At 42.8% G+C, this 23,636-nt stretch overlaps 1 protein-coding gene across 1 annotated transcript; it reads left to right on the top strand.

The window, feature by feature from the left end:
• The first annotated feature begins 1,201 nt into the window (after positions 1 to 1,201).
• Positions 1,202 to 22,186, top strand: LOC121771368. Its single transcript, XM_042168154.1, has 2 exons — positions 1,202 to 1,981; positions 21,974 to 22,186. The coding sequence occupies exons 1-2, from the start codon at positions 1,213 to 1,215 to the stop codon at positions 22,078 to 22,080; spliced, it is 876 nt and encodes a 291-aa protein (XP_042024088.1). The 5' UTR covers positions 1,202 to 1,212; the 3' UTR covers positions 22,081 to 22,186.
• The last annotated feature ends 1,450 nt before the right edge of the window (positions 22,187 to 23,636 follow it).

The following is a 23,636-nucleotide window of genomic DNA, read 5'->3' as shown; positions in this document are numbered from 1 at the left end:
TGAATTGGGCTTGGAAACTTAAAGTTCTTTGATGAAATTGGGCCCAACATGTAAATTGTAGAGTTTGGCTAAGTTGGTTAAAGAATAAGAAAATTTGGATGACCCAACACTCTTAAAATTAATAGCCCAAAGCCAAATTGTAAAATTATTCTCTCGACAAAAGAAACAAGGTCGAAAAAATTTTCAAGTGTACAAACGACGGTCCTTTCAAGAACACAATAAAAGAGTAGAAAAAGTCGGGGTGTTACAACTATCCCTTCAAATTCGGAAACTCCCACATCTGGACATTCAACTAGTTCCCGACCTATAGGCAGAGACAAGGCAAAAAGAAAAGGAAAAGGCAAGGTAACACAATCTGATTCTATTAATGCACAATGCGCTGCAGATCTTCATGCACTTAGGCTAGCTAAAGATAATGAGAACGAAATAGCAAGGGCTCGACTGCAGCTAGAACGTGAAAAGCTGGATAGGCCCGCTATGAAGATGTACCAAAAAATGTTGCTTAAGTTGTTGGAGACATGAAACGCAACCTAACAGCGATTGTGTTTGGAAAATGAATACTTTTAGTTTGAGATGAGTTTGGTGTGAGAATAAGTTATGTAATATTAGTTTGGTGTGATCTTAGTTGTAGTAATATTTGTATGGTGTGCTTTTAATTATGTAATGTTAGTTTTGTGTAATCTTAATTTGCTTCATTTGGTGTGATCTTTGTTTGCACTTTATGTAATATAAATTTACGTTATATAAATTAGTGTCACATGCATTTTCTGCAAAAGTTAGTGGGATGTCACAAACATCATTTTTGACCACATGCATTTTCTGCAAAAGTTAGTGGGATGTCACAAACATCATTTTTGACCACATGCATTTGTAGAAATGATTTTGATATCACATGCATGTACCCGTAAAAATAATTATTAAGGTGTTAGGAACATTACTTCTCTATCACATGCAAAATTAAGTGGGATAGTAATTTCTTTATCACATGCATTTTCTGGCAAAAGTGATTGATATGTTACAAGCGTAATTTCTTTATCACATGCATTTCCTAGCAAAAGTGATTGATATGTCACATGCATTACTGCAAGTGTGTCTATCACATGTGGAGGTGAAAATATGAATTCCGTGCCACTTGTAAACAGTATTTAGTTTATAAATAGCTTGTGAGTTCTTTTTTAAGATAACACCAAATACTCACTCTATTTCCAAAAAATGTCTTCCAGTGAAAACTCATCACTTTCATCAGATTCAAGTTCTGTTGATTCAAATACCACTGCAGTCAATCAATGGGAAGAGCGAGTTTCTCAACAAAATCATCAAATTTATACAACTGTTGAGAATTTGTTATCTAACATTCCCAATCTAACTGCAGGGGTCCAAGCTTCTAGAGTCAGAAAAAGGCATTGTGAAAGGCAACACGAGATTGGTGTTGAGCGTTTGATCAATGACTATTTTGGTCCCAACCCGACGTACGGACCAGAGGTGTTCCGACGCCGATTTCGCATGCACAAATCCGTATTCCTTCGGATAGTTGAAGCTGTAACTGCTAACGATGAGTATTTTCAGGAGAGACGCGATGCTGCTGGGAGACAAAGTTTGTCCTCTTTACAGAAGTGTACAGGAGCTATGCGGGTGTTGGCGTATGGGACATCATCCGATGTCGTCGATGAATATTTGCGGATGAGTTCAACGGCGACAAGAGATTCTCTAATGCATTTTGTTGATGGTGTTATTTCATGTTTTGGTGCCACATATCTTAGAAGACCTACTAAACAAGATATGGCTAAACTTATATATGTAGCAGATCAACGTGGTTTCCCAGGCATGATAAGGAGTATATACTGCATGCATTGGCAGTGGAAAAATTGTCCTAACGCATGGGCTGGACAATATACAGGGAGAAGTGGAAAACCAACGATCATTTTGGAAGCTGTGGCATCATACGACTTATGGATATGGCATGCATCCTTTGGGACTCCAGGTTCGTGCAATGATATTAATGTACTCCATCGGTCTCCTGTTTTTGATTATGTCTTAGAAGGTCGAGCACGATATGTTAATTACGTTGTGAATGGTCATCAATATAATAAGGCGTATTATCTTACTGATGGCATATATTCTGCATGGGTTACATTTGTCAAGTCAATCACTTCTCCACAAACTCAAAAGCATAAGTTGTTTGCTCAACACCAAGAGTCTATTAGAAAAGATGTTGAGCGAGCATTTGGTGTGACGCCCCGGATTTTTAATCCTTGTATTTTGATTAAGTCAGATTATTAGCTCGATTAATTCTCGTTTAAAGGGTGTAGAATTCTTCGTTGTAATTCCCGACGTCGGAATAAATTAAATATTGGGTGGAGAGAAACAATTTATGCAAAATAGGAAAGTGAATGGTATACTTTTCTTGAAGAACAATTTGTGGGATACAGATTGATGAAATTTTAAAGACATTAGTGGTACATACTACAAAAGTAATGGAGACTACACATATCTACACTACATCCTACATCCTATCAACTCTAGTAGGGAGAACTAGAAGATAGCTATTTTGGCAAGAGAACCAAGTAGCTATCAAGGAATCTTTTTCTTCTCTTCTTCTCTCCCTCTTCTCGATTTTTTTTCCTGCCCCAAGCTCCAAGAATGGACAGCTTTAGTACCTACACAATTACACCAAATTGGGGTTAGAGAGAGATTCTTAAATAAAGGGATGAGAAAGGCAAGCTAAATTAAGATGGTGGAAGTAGAGAGGAGCCAGGCTGGATGGAACAGCCGAGAGGCTGCCCTCCCTTGGCTAGGGAGGCAGCCATTTGCCACATTTCCATCTTACACCAAAATAGGAGCCAAGACTTAGAGATAGAGGAGAATGAGCCCACTGTTCATGCTCAAATTGGGAGGAATTCAAACCCCTCTTTTCCGTCAACAAGACTAGGGGAGACTGCCAAGTATGCAGCCCCAAAGCCTTCATCTTTTTGGCATAAATCACAGTAACACAAGCTGAGAAAGGAGCTGGGAAAACAGCCCAGAATAGCATCACAACTTCCCAAGGATCTGGCACAAAATGCCAATATTTAGGAGCTATAAAAGCAGCCCTCACCTTCTCCATTCCCTCCACCCTCTAGTCACTATAAGCTTCACCATATCAATCAAGGAATTTCAGCAAAGATCAGGGAGAGGGAAGGAGCAAGGAGGGCAGCCGCATAAACCGTCGAAAACGTCCAAACCAAGGTAATTCCCCAACACCATCACACCCTTTTGCATCATATAGAACAAGACCATGGGGGAATAGAACTTAGAATCATAGCAGATCACAGAATGAAACTTAGGAGCAATTGAGGCTCAGCAATCAAATTATCACATAACATTAGGGGCTGCTCGAACCAAGAACGATAGGAGAATTTCAAACACCGCAGTAAAGAACTTCACATCACTCCAGTAAGCTAAGTACTCCCATAAATCATAACTCATAGACTTTGAGTAAGAAATCAAGTAAGGGGAAGGGGGAGGATGACTTAGCTTAGTGTCTAGGGCTGCCCGACGGGAGCCGAATGACGACGGAGCCCCGAAAATCCTCGCCGAGACTGAAGGCGTGCGCATGGCGGCGATAACCCGGAGCTCCCCCATGCAGCGCCAGGAACGGCCAGCCGCAAAGGAAAAGGGGAAGCCTTCTGTCTTCCCGATCCGACAGGCTCCGCCGAGCTCGACGAGGGAGAGAACTCGTCGTAGATGGAGGGAGACGCTCCGGCTTGAATTCGTCGGAGGAATTGAGGGCAGTAGCTGCTGCGTTCTTTCTAAAAAATTAGGGATTTGGAATTTTGGGGGAAATTGGAGAAGAGGGGGAGGAGTGAACGGTGGAGACGGCGATTTCGCCGGAAAACGCGAGGGAGAGAGATGGGCGCCGCTGCCTCCATTGAAATTTCCAGAATTTGGAATAAGGATTTGGGGGGGGGGGAGAGTTCACGTCTGGAGAAAGAATGGGAAGGAAAGTGGCTTGGGCCACTTTAATTAATTTTGAACTTGGGCCACTAATATTTTTTTGTGTTGGGCCAATTCAATTCTAGTTGTGAGCCTATTTTTTAAATAGGAAGTGGGCTGCCTCACCTTGGATTAATTAAGAAAGCCAGGCCAGTAATTAATAAGTTGGGCCGATTAAATGGTAGCTGGGCCAAATTTGAATAATTGGTATAGTCCCCAATTAAAATATGAGCCGAAGGATTTTATTGGAGTGGGCCACTTATTAAAATTAGTGGACTTGGGAAATTAATTGTGAAGTGGAATTAATTTAAGAAATTGAGCTTGAAGCTTAATTAATTCCCGAATAAATTTTTGAGTTCCCGATGATGGAAAATATTAAGGCGGAGAAGCGAGGGCCGACCGGCGTCGCCCCGCGACGCCATGGGCGGCCTTAAGAAAAATCCGAAGAAAAAGGAATTTAAGGAGGGATTTTAAGAATCCAAAACTATTGAGAGAATAGAATTTCTCCAAAGGAAGTAAAGAGAATTATTAAGTGCTACAGAGCAGTAAAGCCGAGTTAGGATTTAAGAAAAATCCTATAAGCCGAGACTAAGAGATAGATGCTATCCTGTAGGATGCATGCATTCTTTTCAGAGAAATAGTTCAAGTGCTAATTAGCGTGTTACGCTATTTTCAAGGGAGAAAAATATTCAGGGGTAAGTGAGGCCCAGCGAGGAACTTAAGTGAAGATAAGCACAAGAGGTGGGCTTTCTTTTAATATCCAGCACTATAGTGTGGATATAAAGCAAATGTTTTGAAGTATGAAATATCTTTTTCTGAAAAATGAAAATGTGATCATCTCTTTTAAAGTTGTTGTCATGCCAGAAAATATTTGTTTTTGAGACCTGTCTGATAGGGCTATATGCCGAGACTTTTGGCGATGCCAAAAGGTTAGTAACGAATTCGGTTCCCAATAGGACAGCAAATCCTATTCGGAATTAAGTGCACAAGAGCTGTGAGCCATCCTAGAGAGAGGTTGGCCGGCGAGGGTGTTCGTTGAAGGTGGCCACCTTCACGACACACTAGTTTCTCAGACATGGCAGAATACAAAAGAACTTAGACTGCAGTCGGACTTTTAATATCACAAAAGAATTTAGTATGCTCGGGGCTTTTAAGAAAAACCCCCAGGTGATACTGTGGATGGATGACAACTTATATTGTATGTTTTATTTCGGCACGTGTTCACTGAGTACTCCTGTACTCAGCCCTGTATGTATTTATAAACGTGCAGGTTGAACGTCAGGATGGAGAAAAGATTGATCGGAGTCGATGCTATTAAATAAGCCTGTGGATATCTCGACGATTCGTGTCTTCATACACGAAGTCGTTCAGTTGGGACCTATTCCGCTGTGTTTTGTTGAAAGAGAATTGTATTTGTCTCATCATTGAACTCTGATTCAGTTGACATATCAAACATCCTATTTTGAGATTGTACCAAATACTCGACTGTTATTTTGGTAATATCACATTTGTCCTTCGACAAGTTCTTCAGATTTTACTCATTTTCTATCCCCGCTTCTTTAATCCCCCATTAGTCGCGAATCACCCATTCTTGTTATCCTTAATGAGAATTGGGTCGTGACAGAGTGGTATCAGAGCAACAGTTTCCTTCTTACTCTGAGATCCACACACTCCTTCAGTTAAGATCTAGACTTGTTCGCTAGATCCTTCCAAGCAATCGACTCGATCAATACTCCAGGACGTTCAACCAAGTTGAAAGCCGAAAGAGAAAGAAAACTCTTGAAATAACTACACAAAGTACGACGAGGATGCCCACCTCGTAAGGCAAAGGGAAAGGACTGGGAAAGGCTAAGAACTTTCCTAGAGAATGTAGTTCGAACTGGAACTACAAGGGATGAACCATAAATCCTATTATTGCTTTCCTGAGCAATTTGTTTTCAGAATGATAGAAAGACAAGGTTGAGTATGAAAGTGTGAGCCAAGGAAACACGGGTTTTCACCAGAAAAGCCAACGCCCAGTGCATAAGAGCACAAGAGGGGCAACGGTTGAGACAGAAAGTCAAGGAACGGCGCTATAAGAAAAAAATAGCACAAGATGGAATGGTATGAGATAGATCCTCACGGTGACCAAGTCACTCGTCTAAATCCAAAGAAATTGGTGTTCTTCACCACAAAAGCTTTATGGAACAATAGTTTGAGATGAGAACTTAGTCTGATGACTCTAGATCACGCAGTATAGTGGCCCTAGAGGATGAACCCCTTAGACTCGCATGCATCGCTTTACGTTGTGTTTTCGCGTTCTGTTCTCTTGCGTTGCCTTCTCTGACTCGAGACGTGTCCTTGTGTAGATGGCTCGTCGTCGTTTTACCGCCCGAAAACGGGTGAGGAGAGGTGCTAGCCCCGAGGAGTATGTGAGGGCCTACTAGACCTACCAGAGGTGCTATGGTGACTCACTGGGCGAGTTTTTGGCGCACTACCAGCGTCTATGGTGGGATGCGGCCTTCCATGGCAGCGTCACCGGATACGACGGCATAGTTCGTCTGCTGAGTCTGCTCCCCGATGGATGGAGAGAGTGGGCTACCATGGTGGCCGATAAGTACATAATCACTGCCTACCCTGCTTATGACTTGGTAGGGGATTTTCCTAGATTCCTGTTAGCAGTATTCACTCGCTTTGTGTGCTACGGGTCGGTTTCACCCTTGTTGATCGACTCGCCAGCACCTGAGGTACAGGACCGTCCGGCGCCAAGGGAGCCAGGACGTCCCAGCCAGTAGGAGTCCGAAGCAGGGCCATCTCGGCGACCAGTTGGGAGCAGGACTCCGAGGGCACCGCCGGCACGCCCACCTTCTATGCGGGACCCCACTTTCCCCATGGAGGCAGAGCGTGAGGCGCAGGAGGCTGCCCGAAAGGGGAAGGCCCCTGCGGCTGACTTAGAGGAGGATGAGGAGGAAGACCCGCCAGTGGTCGCACCAGTCGGAAGCTCCCGTCTACAGGCTATCACAGTTCCGAGCAGTTACTCGCACATCCGCTCGGCAACTGAGGCAGACCACCCAGACATGGGGAGGCGTATGGTGCGTGTGGATGATATATGGCCGCACCTCAGGAAGGCCGGGAATGAGGCCGTGCCCCCAGCCCTCGCTGAGGAGAGCAGGGAGGACCCGCACCTCCTCTGGGAGTGGGCGTGCGGAGAGGACGAGAACAACCCCATACTCGTCAACAGTGAGGAGGAGCGAGTGCCAAAAAGGGAGCGCTCACCGGACAGCGATAGCGACAGCGACAGTGATGATATCCGGGATTGTGGCTACTACACCCCTTCTGGGAAGTGGGTTTGGTACTAAGGAGTGGTAGGAGGATTGTACCATCAGAAACGTCCTAGTATGATGGCGTTCTGATGTAGTGTTTTCTTTTGGAGATTTGAGCAGACTGTTTTGATTAGCACGTAAGGCCCGAGCTGTTAGAAGGGCAGTGGCTAAGTGCTTTTGGTGATGTTCCGTGGTACCGGGACTTTATGATGCGTACTTGGATGTGCGTTCTTTCATAAAAAGACCTCTCGAGGCAAACTTCTTGATGATGTACTCGATTTACGATATATATGAAATCTCGTTATCTTGAAAAGCAGTGTTCATTTATATCTCGGAAAATCCACATTTTTCTGTTTAGCCATCGCGAATGTTGTGCATTTATTAAAGGAGTTTCATAAACCACCAGGATGCCACCACGAAGAGTTGGCAGGCCACGAGGCCGAGGACGTGGAAGGGGCCGAGGACAAGCCCAAAACAACCTTCCGGTTTATGAAGGGGAAGTACGAGAGGAATGGGATGAAGTAACACCACCTCCATCGCCAGTTCCACCACCGTCACCACCCCCACCACCACCACAACCACAGGATCGTCGGGTTGAGGAAATGTTTCTGAGATAGAACCCACCAACGTTTAACGGGTTGGGAGACCCAATGGTGGCAGAAACATGGATCCGTGCACTGGAACGCATATTTAACTTTTTACACTACACGGACCAGGAGCGGTTGTCCTGCGTGACTTTCCAATTAACTGGACCCGCAGATTTCTGGTGGGAAGCAAGGAAAAAGACTATGGGTCCAATGCATGTAGAGGAAATGACTTGGGAAGAATTTAAAACTGAGATCTATGAGAAGTATATTCCCAAGAGCTACAGGAAGAAAAAGGAGGTTGAATTCTATCATCTGAAGCAAGGACGAATGTCGGTGACAGACTATGACCGAATGATCTGTGAGATGGAACGGTACGCCATAGATCAGGTAGATACCGATGCCAAGATGGTTGAGAAATTCTGTACTGGTTTGAGACATGAGATACGCATGACGCTGGCTAGCCATGGAGGACTGTCCTACACTGAGGCTCTAGGACGAGCACTGGACATCGAGGCAGCCATGCCAGGGGAAAAGACTGCCCTAACCGTGAATCCTACTCAGTCCCAACCATCTAGGGACAAGAGAAAGTGGGAAGGACCACGAGCTCAACCTGATTTAAAAAGAGGAGGTTACGGACCAAGCAGGCCACAATATGGCGGATACCAAGTTAACCCTGGATCATTCCAAGGGAATGTGGCAGGACCCAGTCCGTGTCCTAGATGCAACAGGCTGCATGGAGGCACCTGCAAGGCATGGGCTGATACCTGTTTCAACTGCGGGAGAGCTGGACATTTTGCTAAGAACTGTCCAAGCAAGAACTCAGGGACAGGAGCAAGACCTAACCCGTCAGCTCAGCGCCCGCAACTGCGCGCAATGAATGTCCAGGATGGATCAAATTCACAGCAGATACCAAGGAATCAACAACAGAGGCCGAAACTCCCAACACAGGCTCGAGCTTATGCAATGAGGCAGAAGCAGCCTGAGCTGAACCAGAGAAATTTGGCATGCATGGGTAAGCTTCTCAACACACCCGTTATGCTTCTGTTTGATACTGGTGCTTCACATTCTTTTATATATGCTCATTGCGTAACTACTCTGAAACTCGATACAAAAGAATCTGAACATAGGATGAAAGTAGTTTCCCCAGTAGGAGGACGGATAGAAATATCTCGTACTTGCTCGAACTTAGAAATCTCTCTGGGTGAACTTAAGGTTGTAGCAAACAACCTCAGTGTTATGATTTTGTGGGACATAGACATAATCCTAGGAATGGACTGGCTGGCTGAAAACCATGCCACCATCTTATGCAAGGAAAGGCAGATTTCCTTTAGAAACCCCGAAGGAGAAACCACTCGTTTTCACGGAATCACCATGGGAACCCGAAAGTCTGTAGTATCAATGCTGCAAGCCAGCAAGTTGATAAAGAAGGGATGCCCGGCATACCTTGTATACTTGAACAGAGAAGGGAAAGAGGAGAGAAAATTGAATGAAGTCGAGATCGCCCGTGAATTCCCGGATATATTCCCCGATACTCTGCCTGGTATACCGCCAGACAGACAAGTGGAATTCACGATAGATCTAGAACCAGGATCCACCCCGGTGTCAAAAGCACCATATCGAATGGCTCCAAAGGAACTGGATGAACTTAAGGTGCAGCTGCAAGAACTCCTGGACCTGGGATTCATCAGACCCAGCGTCTCACCATGGGGAGCACCTGTACTGTTCGTCAAAAAGAAGAACGGAACCATGAGAATGTGTGTAGACTACCGAGAACTTAACAAGTTGACTCTCAAGAACAAGTACCCATTACCCAGGATCGATGATCTGTTTGATCAGCTCAAGGGAGCCAGTGTGTTCTCCAAAATGGACCTGAAGTCAGGATATCACCAACTGAAAATTAAGCCAGAGGATGTGCCCAAGACGGCCTTCCGAACCAGATACGGTCACTATGAATTTACTGTGGTGTCATTTGGACTAACGAATGCACCAGCAGTATTCATGGATTTGATGAACCGCGTTTTCCACCCATATCTCGACAAGTTTGTCCTAGTCTTCATTGACGACGTGTTGATATACTCTAAAAACAAAAAGGAACACGAGGAACACCTGCGGCTTGCCCAAGAAACACTACGGGCAGAAAAGCTGTATGCCAAATTCAGCAAGTGCGAATTTTGGCTCAAGGAGGTGAATTTTCTCGGACATATTGTGACAGCAGAAGGAATCCGAGTGGATCCTGCCAAGGTAGAGGTAGTACGGAATTGGAAGGCGCCGACAACGCCTAACGAGATCCGAAGTTTCCTCGGACTAGCTGGCTACTACAGAAGGTTTATTGAGGGATTTTCCAAAATCGTCAGGCCAATGACTCAGCAACTCAAGAAGGGAACCAAAGTCTCATGGTCTCCCGAGTGTGAGGAAAGCTTTTAGCTACTAAAGGAAAAATTGACCAGTGCACCCGAACTAGCCGTCCCAGAGACAGGGACGGATTACGTTGTCTATACGGATGCTTCCAAAAGTGGACTTGGGTGTGTGTTGATGCAGAATGGAAAGGTGATTGCTTATGCATCACGGCAGCTCAGACCACACGAGCTCAACTACCCAACACACGACCTAGAGCTAGCAGCAGTGGTTCACGCGTTGAAAATTGGAGACACCATCTATATGGAGTTAGGTGTGAGATTTTCACGGACCCAATAGCCTCAAATATTTCTTCGAGCAAAAGGACTTGAACATGAGACAAAGAAGATGGATCGAACTAGTAAAAGATTACGACTGTGGCATAAACTACCACCCGGGCAAGGCTAACGTCGTGGCAGACGCGTTGAGCCGTAAAAGTCAGCATCAATTAGCAGTCCTGTTCACCCAGGAAGAAGAACTGCTAAGAGAATTTGACAAAATGAGTTTGGAGATGGTGCAAGCGCCCGAAACAATGGGAAGTGTAATTTCGACTCTAGTAGTTGTTCCCGATTTAAGGGCCAGGATTGTGGAAGCCCAGAGACGGGACGAGACTCTAGAGAAATGGCGTTTGAAATCGAGAACCGGCAAACAAGAGAATTTCCAGGAGGAGGCAGACAATGAGCTCCTGTTTGAAGGGAGACTGTGTGTGCCCGACCAAGAGGGGCTCAGAAATGAGATAATGAGCGAGGCGCACGATACCCTATACACCGCCCACCCAGGGAGTACGAAAATGTATCAAGACTTAAAGAAGAAATTCTGGTGGGACGGCATGAAGAGAGATATAGCTTCCTACGTCGAGAGGTGTCTTGCCTGTCAACAAGTTAAGGCACTACACCAGCGACCATATGGAAAGCTACAGCCGTTGGAAATTCCCGAATGGAAGTGGGAACACATAGCCATGGATTTTGTGACGGGACTGCCAAAGTCTCAGAGAGGAAATACTGCAATTTGGGTAATAGTCGATCGTCTCACTAAGAGCGCTCACTTTATACCAATCCCTATCACGTACGGATCAGAGAAGTTAGCCCAGATATACGTGAAGGAAATCATTCGCCTGCACGGTATACCGGCAACGATCACGTCGGATAGAGATGCCAAATTCACATCCCGATTTTGGAAGAGCTTACAGAAAGAGCTGGGGACACAATTGAATTTTAGCACGGCATTTCACCCACAGACCGACGGACAGTCGGAGAGAACAATTCAGACACTCGAGGACATGCTGAGAGCAGTAGTGCTTGATAGAGGAAGCAATTGGGAACAAGTACTGCCACTAATAGAGTTTGCCTACAATAATAGTTATCAGGCAACGATTGATATGGCTCCTTATGAAGCACTGTACGGGAGAAAGTGTAGATCACCCCTCTATTGGGACGAGGTCGGTGAGAGGAAAATTTTGGGTCCGGAAGTAATTGAAGAAATGATAGAAATTGTCAGAAAGATCAGAGAAAGAATCAAAGAGGCTCAGGACAGGCAGAAGTCCTATGCAGATGTCCGACGGACTAATTTGCAGTTTGATGTGGGAGATAAAGTCTTTTTAAAAGTATCACCCTCAAAGGGGATAGCTAGATTTTGAGTCAAGGGAAAACTCCGACCCCGATATATAGGACCGTATGAGATCCTAGAAGCAGTCGGACCGGTAGCTTATCGATTGGCGTTACCGCCAAGCTTTGGAAACGTTCACAACGTTTTCCATGTATCACACCTTAGGAAATATGTGTTTGACCCGAAGCATGTGATTCATCAGGAAGAGATGGTATTAAACCCGGATTTGAGCTATGAGGAAAAGCCGAAGGCAATTTTGGACAGAAAAGTACAGCAGTTAAGAAACAAATCCATTCCTTCAGTAAAAGTACAATGGGAACACCACGGGCAGGAAGAGGCCACGTGGGAGTTAGAGAGCGAAATGAGGGAATGATATCCCGAGCTGTTTGAGTAAAACCGTGCAAATTTCGGGACGAAATTTCATTTAAGGAGGGTGGAATGTGACGCCCCGGATTTTTAATCCTTGTATTTTGATTAAGTCGGATTATTAGCTCGATTAATTCTCGTTTAAAGGGTGTAGAATTCTTCGTTGTAATTCCCGACGTCGGAATAAATTAAATATTGGGTGGAGAGAAACAATTTATGCAAAATAGGAAAGTGAATGGTATACTTTTCTTGAAGAACAATTTGTGGGATACAAATTGATAAAATTTTAAAGACATTAGTGGTACATACTACACAAGTAATGGAGACTACACATATCTACACTACATCCTACATCCTATCAACTCTAGTAGGGAGAACTAGAAGATAGCTATTTTGGCAAGAGAACCAAGTAGCTATCAAGGAATCTTTTTCTTCTCTTCTTCTCTCCCTCTTCTCGATTTTTTTTCCTGCCCCAAGCTCCAAGAATGGACAGCTTTAGTACCTACACAATTACACCAAATTGGGGTTAGAGAGAGATTCTTAAATAAAGGGATGAGAAAGGCAAGCTAAATTAAGATGGTGGAAGTAGAGAGGAGCCAGGCTGGATGGAACAGCCGAGAGGCTGCCCTCCCTTGGCTAGGGAGGCAGCCATTTGCCACATTTCCATCTTACACCAAAATAGGAGCCAAGACTTAGAGATAGAGGAGAATGAGCCCACTGTTCATGCTCAAATTGGGAGGAATTCAAACCCCTCTTTTCCGTCAACAAGACTAGGGGAGACTGCCAAGTATGCAGCCCCAAAGCCTTCATCTTTTTGGCATAAATCACAGTAACACAAGCTGAGAAAGGAGCTGGGAAAACAGCCCAGAATAGCATCACAACTTCCCAAGGATCTGGCACAAAATGCCAATATTTAGGAGCTATAAAAGCAGCCCTCACCTTCTCCATTCCCTCCACCCTCTAGTCACTATAAGCTTCACCATATCAATCAAGGAATTTCAGCAAAGATCAGGGAGAGGGAAGGAGCAAGGAGGGCAGCCGCATAAACCGTCGAAAACGTCCAAACCAAGGTAATTCCCCAACACCATCACACCCTTTTGCATCATATAGAACAAGACCATGGGGGAATAGAACTTAGAATCATAGCAGATCACAGAATGAAACTTAGGAGCAATTGAGGCTCAGCAATCAAATTATCACATAACATTAGGGGCTGCTCGAACCAAGAACGATAGGAGAATTTCAAACACCGCAGTAAAGAACTTCACATCACTCCAGTAAGCTAAGTACTCCCATAAATCTTAACTCATAGACTTTGAGTAAGAAATCAAGTAAGGGGAAGGGGGAGGATGACTTAGCTTGGTGTCTAGGGCTGCCCGACGGGAGCCGAATGACGACGGAGCCCCGAAAATCCTCACCGAGACTGAAGGCGTGCGCATGGCGGCGATAACCCGGAGCTCCCCCGTGCAGCGCCGGGAACGGCCTGCCGCGAAGGAAAAGGGGAAGCCTTCTGTCTTCCCGATCCGACAGGCTCCGCCGAGCTTGACGAGGAGAGAGAGAGCTCGACGAGGGAGAGAACTCGTCGTATATGGAGGGAGACGCTCCGGCTTGAATTCGTCGGATGAATTGAGGACAGTAGCTGCTGCGTTCTTTCTAAAAAAATAGGAATTTGGAATTTGATGCATGGAAATAAGATTAGTAGAATAAAAGCCGAAGACGAGCTGCCGAAGACGAGCTGCCGAAGACGAGCTGAAATGACACGTAAAAGACGAAGACGAGCTGCCGAAGACGAGCTGCCGAAGACGAGCTGAAATGACACGTGTACACTCGAGGGAAGCTGAGAGAAGATTGACACGTGGCATGAAGATTAGTTAGGCACGAGTTAGTTATAACTGCCAATTCAAGTAGTTAGCTAGCTCATAGCTTTATAATCTGTAGCTTCTTCAATGTGTAATTCATTCAGAAATTAATGCAATACTCTTCTTCTCCCATTCCCTCTTCACCTCCGACGAGTTCTATCTGTATTGGTGTGATTCCGGTCGCCGTTCTCAGCTCCGGCAACCCCAATTCCGCACCAAGTGGTATCAGTGGTAACGATCCTTCGCCTGTCATGGTGGAAACGCGCTCCGGCGACATGCGTCGCGTAGAGGATATTATCGCGACTGCGCTGGCCGACTTCTCGGCGAAAGTCTCCGAATCTGACCGCCGACGTGAGGAGAAAGATTCAATCCGCGATAATGCGGATAAAGCTCGTGATTCAGATGTGAGGGAACTACGTGAGGCTATTCTCGCTCTGCAACTTCAACATACGGAGGTTCTCAACCGATTCATACCGAATCCGCATGGAAATCAACCTGCTGGAGGTATTCCTCACAATCAATTTGGAGGAATTGGACCTCAACGCCAACCTTACTTCGCTACTCGACAATCGAAGGTCGGTTTCCCTATTTTCTCGGGTGATGATCTGGCCGGCTGGATCATGAGGTGCGACCACTTCTTCACCGTAGATCTTACTCCGGAAGAAGCGAAAGTTCGCTTAGCTGTCATCAATTTTGAAGGCCGAGCACTGCAATGGTTTCAAAATTGGTCACGATATCAGGATCACGCCATGGCTACCCCGTGGCCTATGTTTCTACAAGCAATGGAAGGACGATTTGGTGATCAACTCCTCGGCGATCCTATGACTGAGCTGCTTGCTCTGAAGCAAACAGGTTCTTTCTCTGACTATCATGACCGCTTTGAATTACTCTTAGGTCGTGTGTCTATTTCTGAAACCTATGCGGTGAGTCACTTCATCAATGGCTTGAAACCTTATGTGCAAAAAGCGGTTAGAATGTTCATGCCTCAAACACTTGTGCATGCTTATGCTTTGGCTCGGTTACAAGATATGGCTACACCGTTTAAAGATGGTAGTAATCAGCCTAGTAAACGGTTTAACACTCTTGATGCTAAAACTTCACAAGCATATAACTCTGCTCCGTTATTACCTACTCCTATTACACCTGCTTTTAAATCTAGACGACTCTTAACTGAAGAAGAAATGGCAGATAAGAGAGCTAGAGGCTTGTGTTATGGTTGTGATGAGAAATTTGAAAGAGGTCATAGGTGTGCTAGGAAGCAACTCTACTTGCTTGAGATAGACGATGGCATGCTGTCGGGTGAACTTGAATCTGATGAAATTACTGAAGATTTAGGAGATGAGGAGAATCCTTTGATCTCTATTCATGCTATTAATGGTTCATCTGCTAGAGGTTTCAGAACTATGCGTGTCACGGGCAGAATTGGTAGAAGACCTCTCCATATTCTAATTGATTCGGGGAGTACTCATAATTTTCTTGATTTACAAACGGCTAAGAAGCTCGGCTTATTCCTCACTGCAGTGAACCCGGTGTTTGTGGATGTTGCCGATGGAAATAAATTGGAATGTAAGGCAATGTGTAAAAGTTTAAAATGGTCATTGAGAAGCACTACCTTTATCACTGATGTGCTCCTCTTACCTTTGGGTAGCTGTGACATGGTTTTGGGTGTTCAATGGTTGGAAACTCTTGGTGATATCCAATGGAATTTCAAAAATCTGACTATGGACTTCACACTTAACGGCAGAAGACATGTACTGAGGGGAGGTAATAATGAGCAGGTGGTCCAGGCTGCATCTGAGAAAGAAATGAACAAAATTCTTAGCTACAATGAAGGGGTCAAGCTTTACTGTATTCAGATAAATGGTGCAGATTCCCCTGAGTTGTTTACGGTGCAAGGGAATATGGAAGACCAACTTAACCATTCTGACTCTATTCAGCAATTTCTGGAGACTCATCAGTCAGTATTTGCTGAACCTACCACCTTACCTCCTCTGAGATCGCATAACCATCGAATCTCTCTAATACCTGGAGCTACACCAGTCCATTCCAGACCTTACAGACATTCAGCCTTACAGAAAAATATAATTGAGAAGCAGGTGGCTGACTTACTGCATCAAGGCTTCATCCAACCAAGTTCAAGTCCCTTTTCTTCACCAGTGGTGCTTGTTAAAAAGAAAGATGGAACTTGGAGAATGTGTGTGGATTATAGGCGATTGAATAAACTTACTATCAAGGACAAATACCCCATCCCTCTTATTGATGAACTTTTAGAGGAACTGAGGGGTGCAACACTCTTTTCTAAGATAGATCTGCGGGCCGGCTATCACCAAATTAGAATGGAAGCACAAGATATACCTAAAACAGCTTTTAAAACTCATGATGGACACTATGAATTTGCTGTTATGCCTTTTGGACTCACAAATGCTCCTGCTACATTTCAAAGTCTAATGAATGACATTTTCAGGCCGTTCTTAAGGAAATTTGTGCTCGTTTTCTTTGATGATATATTGGTGTATAGCAAGGATATTGACTCCCATTTGATCCATCTTGAGAAGGTCTTTCAGAAGCTCCATGAAAATTCTCTCTTTGCTAAAGCTAGCAAATGTGAATTTGCTAAGAGGCAGATTGAATACTTGGGACACATCATATCAGAAGCTGGGGTTTCTACAGACCCTAAGAAAGTGCAGGCGATGCAAACTTGGCCTATTCCCTCTGATATTTCACAATTGCGAGGCTTCCTTGGTCTAACAGGATATTACAGAAAATTTGTTAAAAATTATGGAGTTATTTGTAAACCACTTACTGATCTACTCCGAAAGGATGCTTTCCATTGGGATTCTACAGCTGAGGAGGCTTTCTTGAATCTAAAAAAGGCTATGATTTCTCCACCTGTTTTGGCATTACCTGACTTTTCTTCACCTTTTGTAGTGGAGACTGATGCTTGCAGCTACGGCATTGGAGCTGTTCTAATGCAGAATAACCATCCTATTGCTTTCATTAGCAAGGCTTTATCTCCCAAAAACAGAGGACTTTCAGTATATGATAAAGAACTATTGGCGATTGTTTTTGCTGTGACACATTGGAGCCATTATTTGAGCCACATGCCTTTTGAAGTTAGAACGGATCATAAGACACTGAGTCATTTGTTAAAACAGAAACTCTCCACTCCGGGGCAACTAAATTGGCTCTCTAAATTGATGGCTTTCGATTTTGAAATCACTTACAAGAAGGGGGTAGAGAATAAGGTTGCTGATGCCTTATCTAGAGTACACTCATCTGAAATTTTTTGTATGGCTATCACCACTGTGGCTACTGATATCTATCCCTTAATTCAAGCTTCTTGGGAGTCTGATCCAGATCTACAATCAGTCATCACTGAGCTCAAACAGAATCCTAAGTCCACTTCTAAATTTTCATGGCTGGGAAATCAATTAAGAAGAAAAGGCCGTTTAGTAGTGGGAAAAGATGAAGCTTTGCGCTTGAAAATCATTCAGTTATTTCATAACTCAAGCTCTGGAGGTCACTCAGGTGTTCTTGCCACCTATAAACGATTATCCTCTTTATTCTATTGGGCTAACATGGAGAAGCAGATCCGGAATTTTATCAGAGAATGTGATATTTGTCAACGCTTTAAGTATGACAATAGTGCATCACCAGGGTTACTTCAACCTATACCCATTCCCGAAGCAGCTTGGTCGCAAGTAAGTCTTGATTTTATTGAGGGACTCCCACTGTCACAGGGGAAATCTACTATATTAGTAGTGGTGGATCGGTTAACTAAATATGCACACTTCATGCCGCTTACTCATCCTTATTCAGCCCTCACAGTTGCTCAAGCTTTCTTGGATTATGTGTTCAAACTCCATGGTCTCCCAGTTATACTAATCAGTGATCGAGATAAGATTTTTCTGAGCAAATTCTGGTCCGATTTCTTCAAGTTACAAGGCGTGGAACTTCACATGTCGACTGCCTACCATCCTCAATCCGATGGTCAGACCGAGGTTGTCAACCGTTGCTTGGAGACTTACCTTCGTTGTATGTGTGGAGATCAGCCTACGACTTGGAGCAAATGGCTTAGTCTTGCAGAATTTTGGTACAACACTTCCTTCCACACGGCTATTGGTACAACACCTTTTGAAGCTCTTTATGGATACCCTCCCCCGTTGCATATTCCTTACTTTAAGGGGGATTCGACTGTGCATGATGTAGATGAAAGCCTGGTCGCTAGAGAAGCTATGATGGATGTTTTAAAATTTCATTTGGGACGAGCGCAACACAGGATGAAGCAACAACATGACAAGCATCGTTCGGACCGCAAGTTTGTTCTTGGTGATTGGGTTTATTTGAAACTCCAACCTTACAGACAAAATACTCTCCGTGATAGACAATTTCACAAACTTAGTCCACGCTACTTTGGTCCTTTCAAGGTGATAGACAAGTTCGGCGAGGTGGCATATAAACTTGCTCTACCACCGGATGCTCGAATTCACCCGGTATTTCATGTCTCTCAGTTAAAGAAGAAGGCTGGACCACTTTCTCAACTACATGGCACCTTACCGGTCATTGGAAACTCGACTTTTTTGGAACCTGTCAGAATCTTGGATCGTCGCTTGGTTAAGAGGGGAAATCATCCAGCTACGCAAGTGCTAATTCATTGGGCCAATTCCTTTCCCGAAGACGCAACTTGGGAGTTTTTGCATGATATTCAGGAGAAATTCCCTCATTTTCAACCTTGAGGACAAGGTTAATTGAAGGGGGGGAGATTTGATGCATGGAAATAAGATTAGTAGAATAAAAGCCGAAGACGAGCTGCCGAAGACGAGCTGCCGAAGACGAGCTGAAATGACACGTAAAAGACGAAGACGAGCTGCCGAAGACGAGCTGCCGAAGACGAGCTGAAATGACACGTGTACACTCGAGGGAAGCTGAGAGAAGATTGACACGTGGCATGAAGATTAGTTAGGCACGAGTTAGTTATAACTGCCAATTCAAGTAGTTAGCTAGCTCATAGCTTTATAATCTGTAGCTTCTTCAATTTGTAATTCATTCAGAAATTAATGCAATACTCTTCTTCTCCCATTCCCTCTTCACCTCCGACGAGTTCTATCTGTATTGGTGTGATTCCGGTCGCCGTTCTCAGCTCCGGCAACCCCAATTCCGCACCAGAATTTTGGGGGAAATTGGAGAAGAGGGGGAGGTGTGAACGGTGGAGAAGGCGACGCGGTGGAGACGGCGATTTCGCCGGAAAACGCGAGGGAGAGAGATGGGCGCCGCTGCCTCCATTGAAATTTCCAGAATTTGGAATAAGGATTTGGGGGGGGGGGGAGTTCACGTCTGGAGAAAGAAAGGGAAGGAAAGTGGCTTGGGCCACTTTAATTAATTTTGAACTTGGGCCACTAATATTTTTTTGTGTTGGGCCAATTCAATTCTAGTTGTGAGCCTATTTTTTAAATAGGAAGTGGGCTGCCTCACCTTGGATTAATTAAGAAAGCCAGGCCAGTAATTAATAAGTTGGGCCGATTAAATGGTAGCTGGGCCAAATTTGAATAATTGGTATAGTCCCCAATTAAAATATGAGCCGAAGGATTTTATTGGAGTGGGCCACTTATTAAAATTAGTGGACTTGGGAAATTAATTGTGAAGTGGAATTAATTTAAGAAATTGAGCTTGAAGCTTAATTAATTCCCGAATAAATTATTGAGTTCCCGATGATGGAAAATATTAAGGCGGAGAAGCGAGGGCCAACCGGCGTCGCCCCGCGACGCCATGGGCGGCCTTAAGAAAAATCCGAAGAAAAAGGAATTTAAGGAGGGATTTTAAGAATCCAAAACTATTGAGAGAATAGAATTTCTCCAAAGGAAGTAAAGAGAATTATTAAGTGCTACAGAGCAGTAAAGCCGAGTTAGGATTTAAGAAAAATCCTATAAGCCGAGACTAAGAGATAGATGCTATCCTGTAGGATGCATGCATTCTTTTTAGAGAAATAGTTCAAGTGGTAATTAGCGTGTTACGCTATTTTCAAGGGAGAAAAATATTCAGGGGTAAGTGAGGCCCAGCGAGGAACTTAAGTGAAGATAAACACAAGAGGTGGGCTTTCTTTTAATATCCAGCACTATAATGTGGATATAAAGCAAATGTTTTGAAGTATGAAATATCTTTTCTGAAAAATGAAAATGTGATCATCTCTTTTAAAGTTGTTGTCATGCCAGAAAATATTTGTTTTTGAGACCTGTCTGATAGGGCTATATGCCGAGACTTTTGGCGATGCCAAAAGGTTAGTAACGAATTCGGTTCCCAATAGGACCGTAAATCCTATTCGGAATTAAGTGCACAAGAGCTGTGAGCCATCCTAGAGAGAGGTTGGCCGGCGAGGGTGTTCGTTGAAGGTGGCCACCTTCACGACACACTAGTTTCTCAGACATGGCAGAATACAAAAGAACTTAGACTGCAGTCGGACTTTTAAGATCACAAAAGAATTTAGTATGCTCGGGCCTTTTAAGAAAAACCCCCGGGTGATACTGTGGATGGATGACAACTTATATTGTATGTTTTATTTCGGCACGTGTTCACTGAGTACTCCTGTACTCAGCCCTGCATATATTTATAAACGTGCAGGTTGAACGTTAGGATGGAGAAAAGATTGATCGGAGTCGATGCTATTAAATAAGCCTGTGGATATCTCGATGATTCGTGTCTTCATACACGAAGTCGTTCAGTTGGGACCTATTCCGCTGTGTTTTGTTGAAAGAGAATAGTATTTGTCTCATCATTGAACTCTGATTCAGTTGACATATCAAACATCCTATTTTGAGATTGTACCAAATACTCGACTGTTATTTTGGTAATATCACATTTGTCCTTCGACAAGTTCTTCAGATTTTACCCCTTTTCTATCCCCGCTTCTTTAATCCCCCCATTAGTCGCGAATCACCCATTCTTGTTATCCTTAATGAGAATTGGGTCGTGACATTTGGAGTCCTACAAGCACGTTTCGCATTTTTGCTAAGGCCGTGTCTTGTATGGGATAAGATTTTGATGGGAAAAATTATGATGGCTTGTATCATCATGCATAATATGATAGTAGAAGATGAACGTGATACATATCAAAATTATTATGATGCCACTGAGTTTATTCAAGATAGGCATACAAGAGTACATGAAGAAAATGTTGATGCCTTTCGCTATTCCACTCAACGGATCGGGAGCTTGTCATCATATATGACTAATTGAGCTCAACTTCGCAATAGAGAAGCTCATATTGCTCTTCGAGAAGATTTGATTGAGCACATTTGGATTAAATTTGGCACAAACAATTAAATATGTACTAATGTTTATCTTGTTTAAGCTAGCTTTTTTTTAACTCTTCATTTGTATTTTGGTTTGTTTATTTCTATTATCGCCTTGTATTTTTTAATGAGTGTAATTTATTATTATATTATTCTTTAATTATTTGAATATCTAATATTTTGTGTTTTAAATTTGAATCATATTTTTTTTATTATAATTTTTAGACATTATTTAATATATCTAAATTAACTGTAAATTAAAATATTAATATAAAATATATGAAAAAGAAAATATTTAATTGGGTTGGGTTGGGGTCAGTGATGGAAGTAAAAAAGTTGATGGGGGTTGAATTGGGGGAGAGTTGTGTATGTGGAGGATAGAGAAATGAATATTTTATTAAAAAGTTGATTGGGGTTGGGTTGGGTGAGTGTCACGGATGGAGATAGTCGGAGGGATGTTGGAGGCACAGCCCCTCATACTTGCCTAATTTGGGAATTCTTTGGTCTTTATCAAAAGTGGCATTGCCTCCTTTCCTTAATTCAAAAATTTCCAACAAGCTCTCTTGTCTCTAGTAACTCATATGATCTGTCTTGGTTTGTAGGTGGGGCATTCGGTTGCCATTACTGTTGGGCTGTGAAGTGGGCCTACTATTCTAGGCCGAGAATCCGTGCTAAAAGAGGCCCGAAGCTAGTTTTCTTTCCTCTATAGTGTAATAGAGTAGTTCTATTGTAATTTCCCTTTCTTCTTCTTTTTTTACTATAGTTAATGTATTTCGTTTTCTTTGTTTTCATCGTCAAACGATTGTAACCTAACACTTAGCTTGAAACTTGTATAATGTATTCCGTTTACTTAAGAAATAAACATTACACTTTCGCTTCATTTGATCCATCCTCGTTCTTTAAATTTTCTTGTTTTGTATCCCTTCGAAAACGTTTTCTTTTTCCTCAACCACAGTTTGAGCATCGTATTCTCATTGTACACAAATAAATTGAAAGGATGTGGTTGTTCTTCGTTCCAACTTTATTTCATAAATCTCGAAATTTTAGCTCGCGGCTATTACATGAATACAATAAAAAAAAATATATAGGCCAAAATTATTTACTTTTAGCCTTCGTAAATTCATACTCTCTCCGTCCCCAAAGAATATGCACTTTGGGTTCAATGTGGGTTTTAATGCAAAATTAGTAAAGTAAGAGAAAGGTAGAGAGAAATAGTAATTAAAGTATAGTTAGTGGGAATGAGTCCCACCAAATTAGAGAAAAGAGTTTCCATAATTGAAAAATATATATTCTTATGGAACGGAACTAAAAGGAAAGAATGCATATTATTGTGGGACAGAGGAAGATATACCAAAATACGTTTAGATACGAATTTACATGTTTCTTAGTCAGATCTTCTCAAAATACGTTTAGATACGAATTTACATGTTTCTTAGTCAGATCTTCTCATCTTTCTCTCTATTTATTCTTCAATTCAAAGCACTAACTATATCTTCAACCAATGAATCATTATGTCCCTATCTTTCGTCATGGCTAATATTAAGTGACTATAAATTTCTAGTGCTATCAAAAGAATGCTTTTGCCTCCAGAAAGGCTAATTTGTAGAGAGCAATTGCATAATATTTGAGTGACATAATTTCATTGATGTCTACTCAATAATGGTAGGTTTAGTTCCACCCATTTACTTATCATTATTATTGCATACCAAATGCCAAATTCTTCATCTATATACAAACAAACAAAATTTCTATCTATTTTTTTGACATAAACTTTGTAATGCATGGAAGGAAATGCATGGATATGGAGTTCACATAAGATTAAGTGTTGCATGGAGTGTCTTTTTAATTACTAAAGGTTAAATTGATCCATGATTTTTCGAGATTAATTTTGTTATGGGGGAGATCGAGATTCATAAATTAAACCTTATCTCTCGCCATGTTTTTCCAAATTGAATAACAGAAAAATTCACCTAATGTAACAACATTCATAATATTCATTCATGTTTAATTATAAAAAACCATGATAATATTACCTAGTTAAATGCTAATATATCATAAAAACTGATGCTCTATGACCAACACGCTTACAAGATTATGACCAAATTGTAGAAAGTCAAATATTTATGAATGAAAAGAAAGTGACACGTGGTCCATTATAATGGGAAGACAGTTCCACATACACGTAAAACTAAAGTTGGCAAACACTTTGACTAACATTTGTTCCACTATATGTTCACATATGGGATTGACTCACGACTTCTTTTT

The sequence above is a fragment of the Salvia splendens genome, chromosome 16 (genome assembly GCF_004379255.2).
Source record: "Salvia splendens isolate huo1 chromosome 16, SspV2, whole genome shotgun sequence".
NCBI lineage: Eukaryota > Viridiplantae > Streptophyta > Magnoliopsida > Lamiales > Lamiaceae > Salvia > Salvia splendens.
This window is presented reverse-complemented; position numbering and strand designations above follow the sequence as displayed.

What these genes read in the sequence shown, in the direction of transcription:
- LOC121771368 (XM_042168154.1), top strand. Translation starts at nt 1,213, where the DNA reads ATGTCTTCCAGTGAAAACTCATCACTTTCATCAGATTCAAGTTCTGTT. An exon ending in TGCATCCTTTGGGACTCCAG is followed by an intron (nt 1,982 to 21,973) that starts GTTCGTGCAATG and finishes CTTGGTTTGTAG; the next exon opens with GTGGGGCATTCGGTTGCCAT.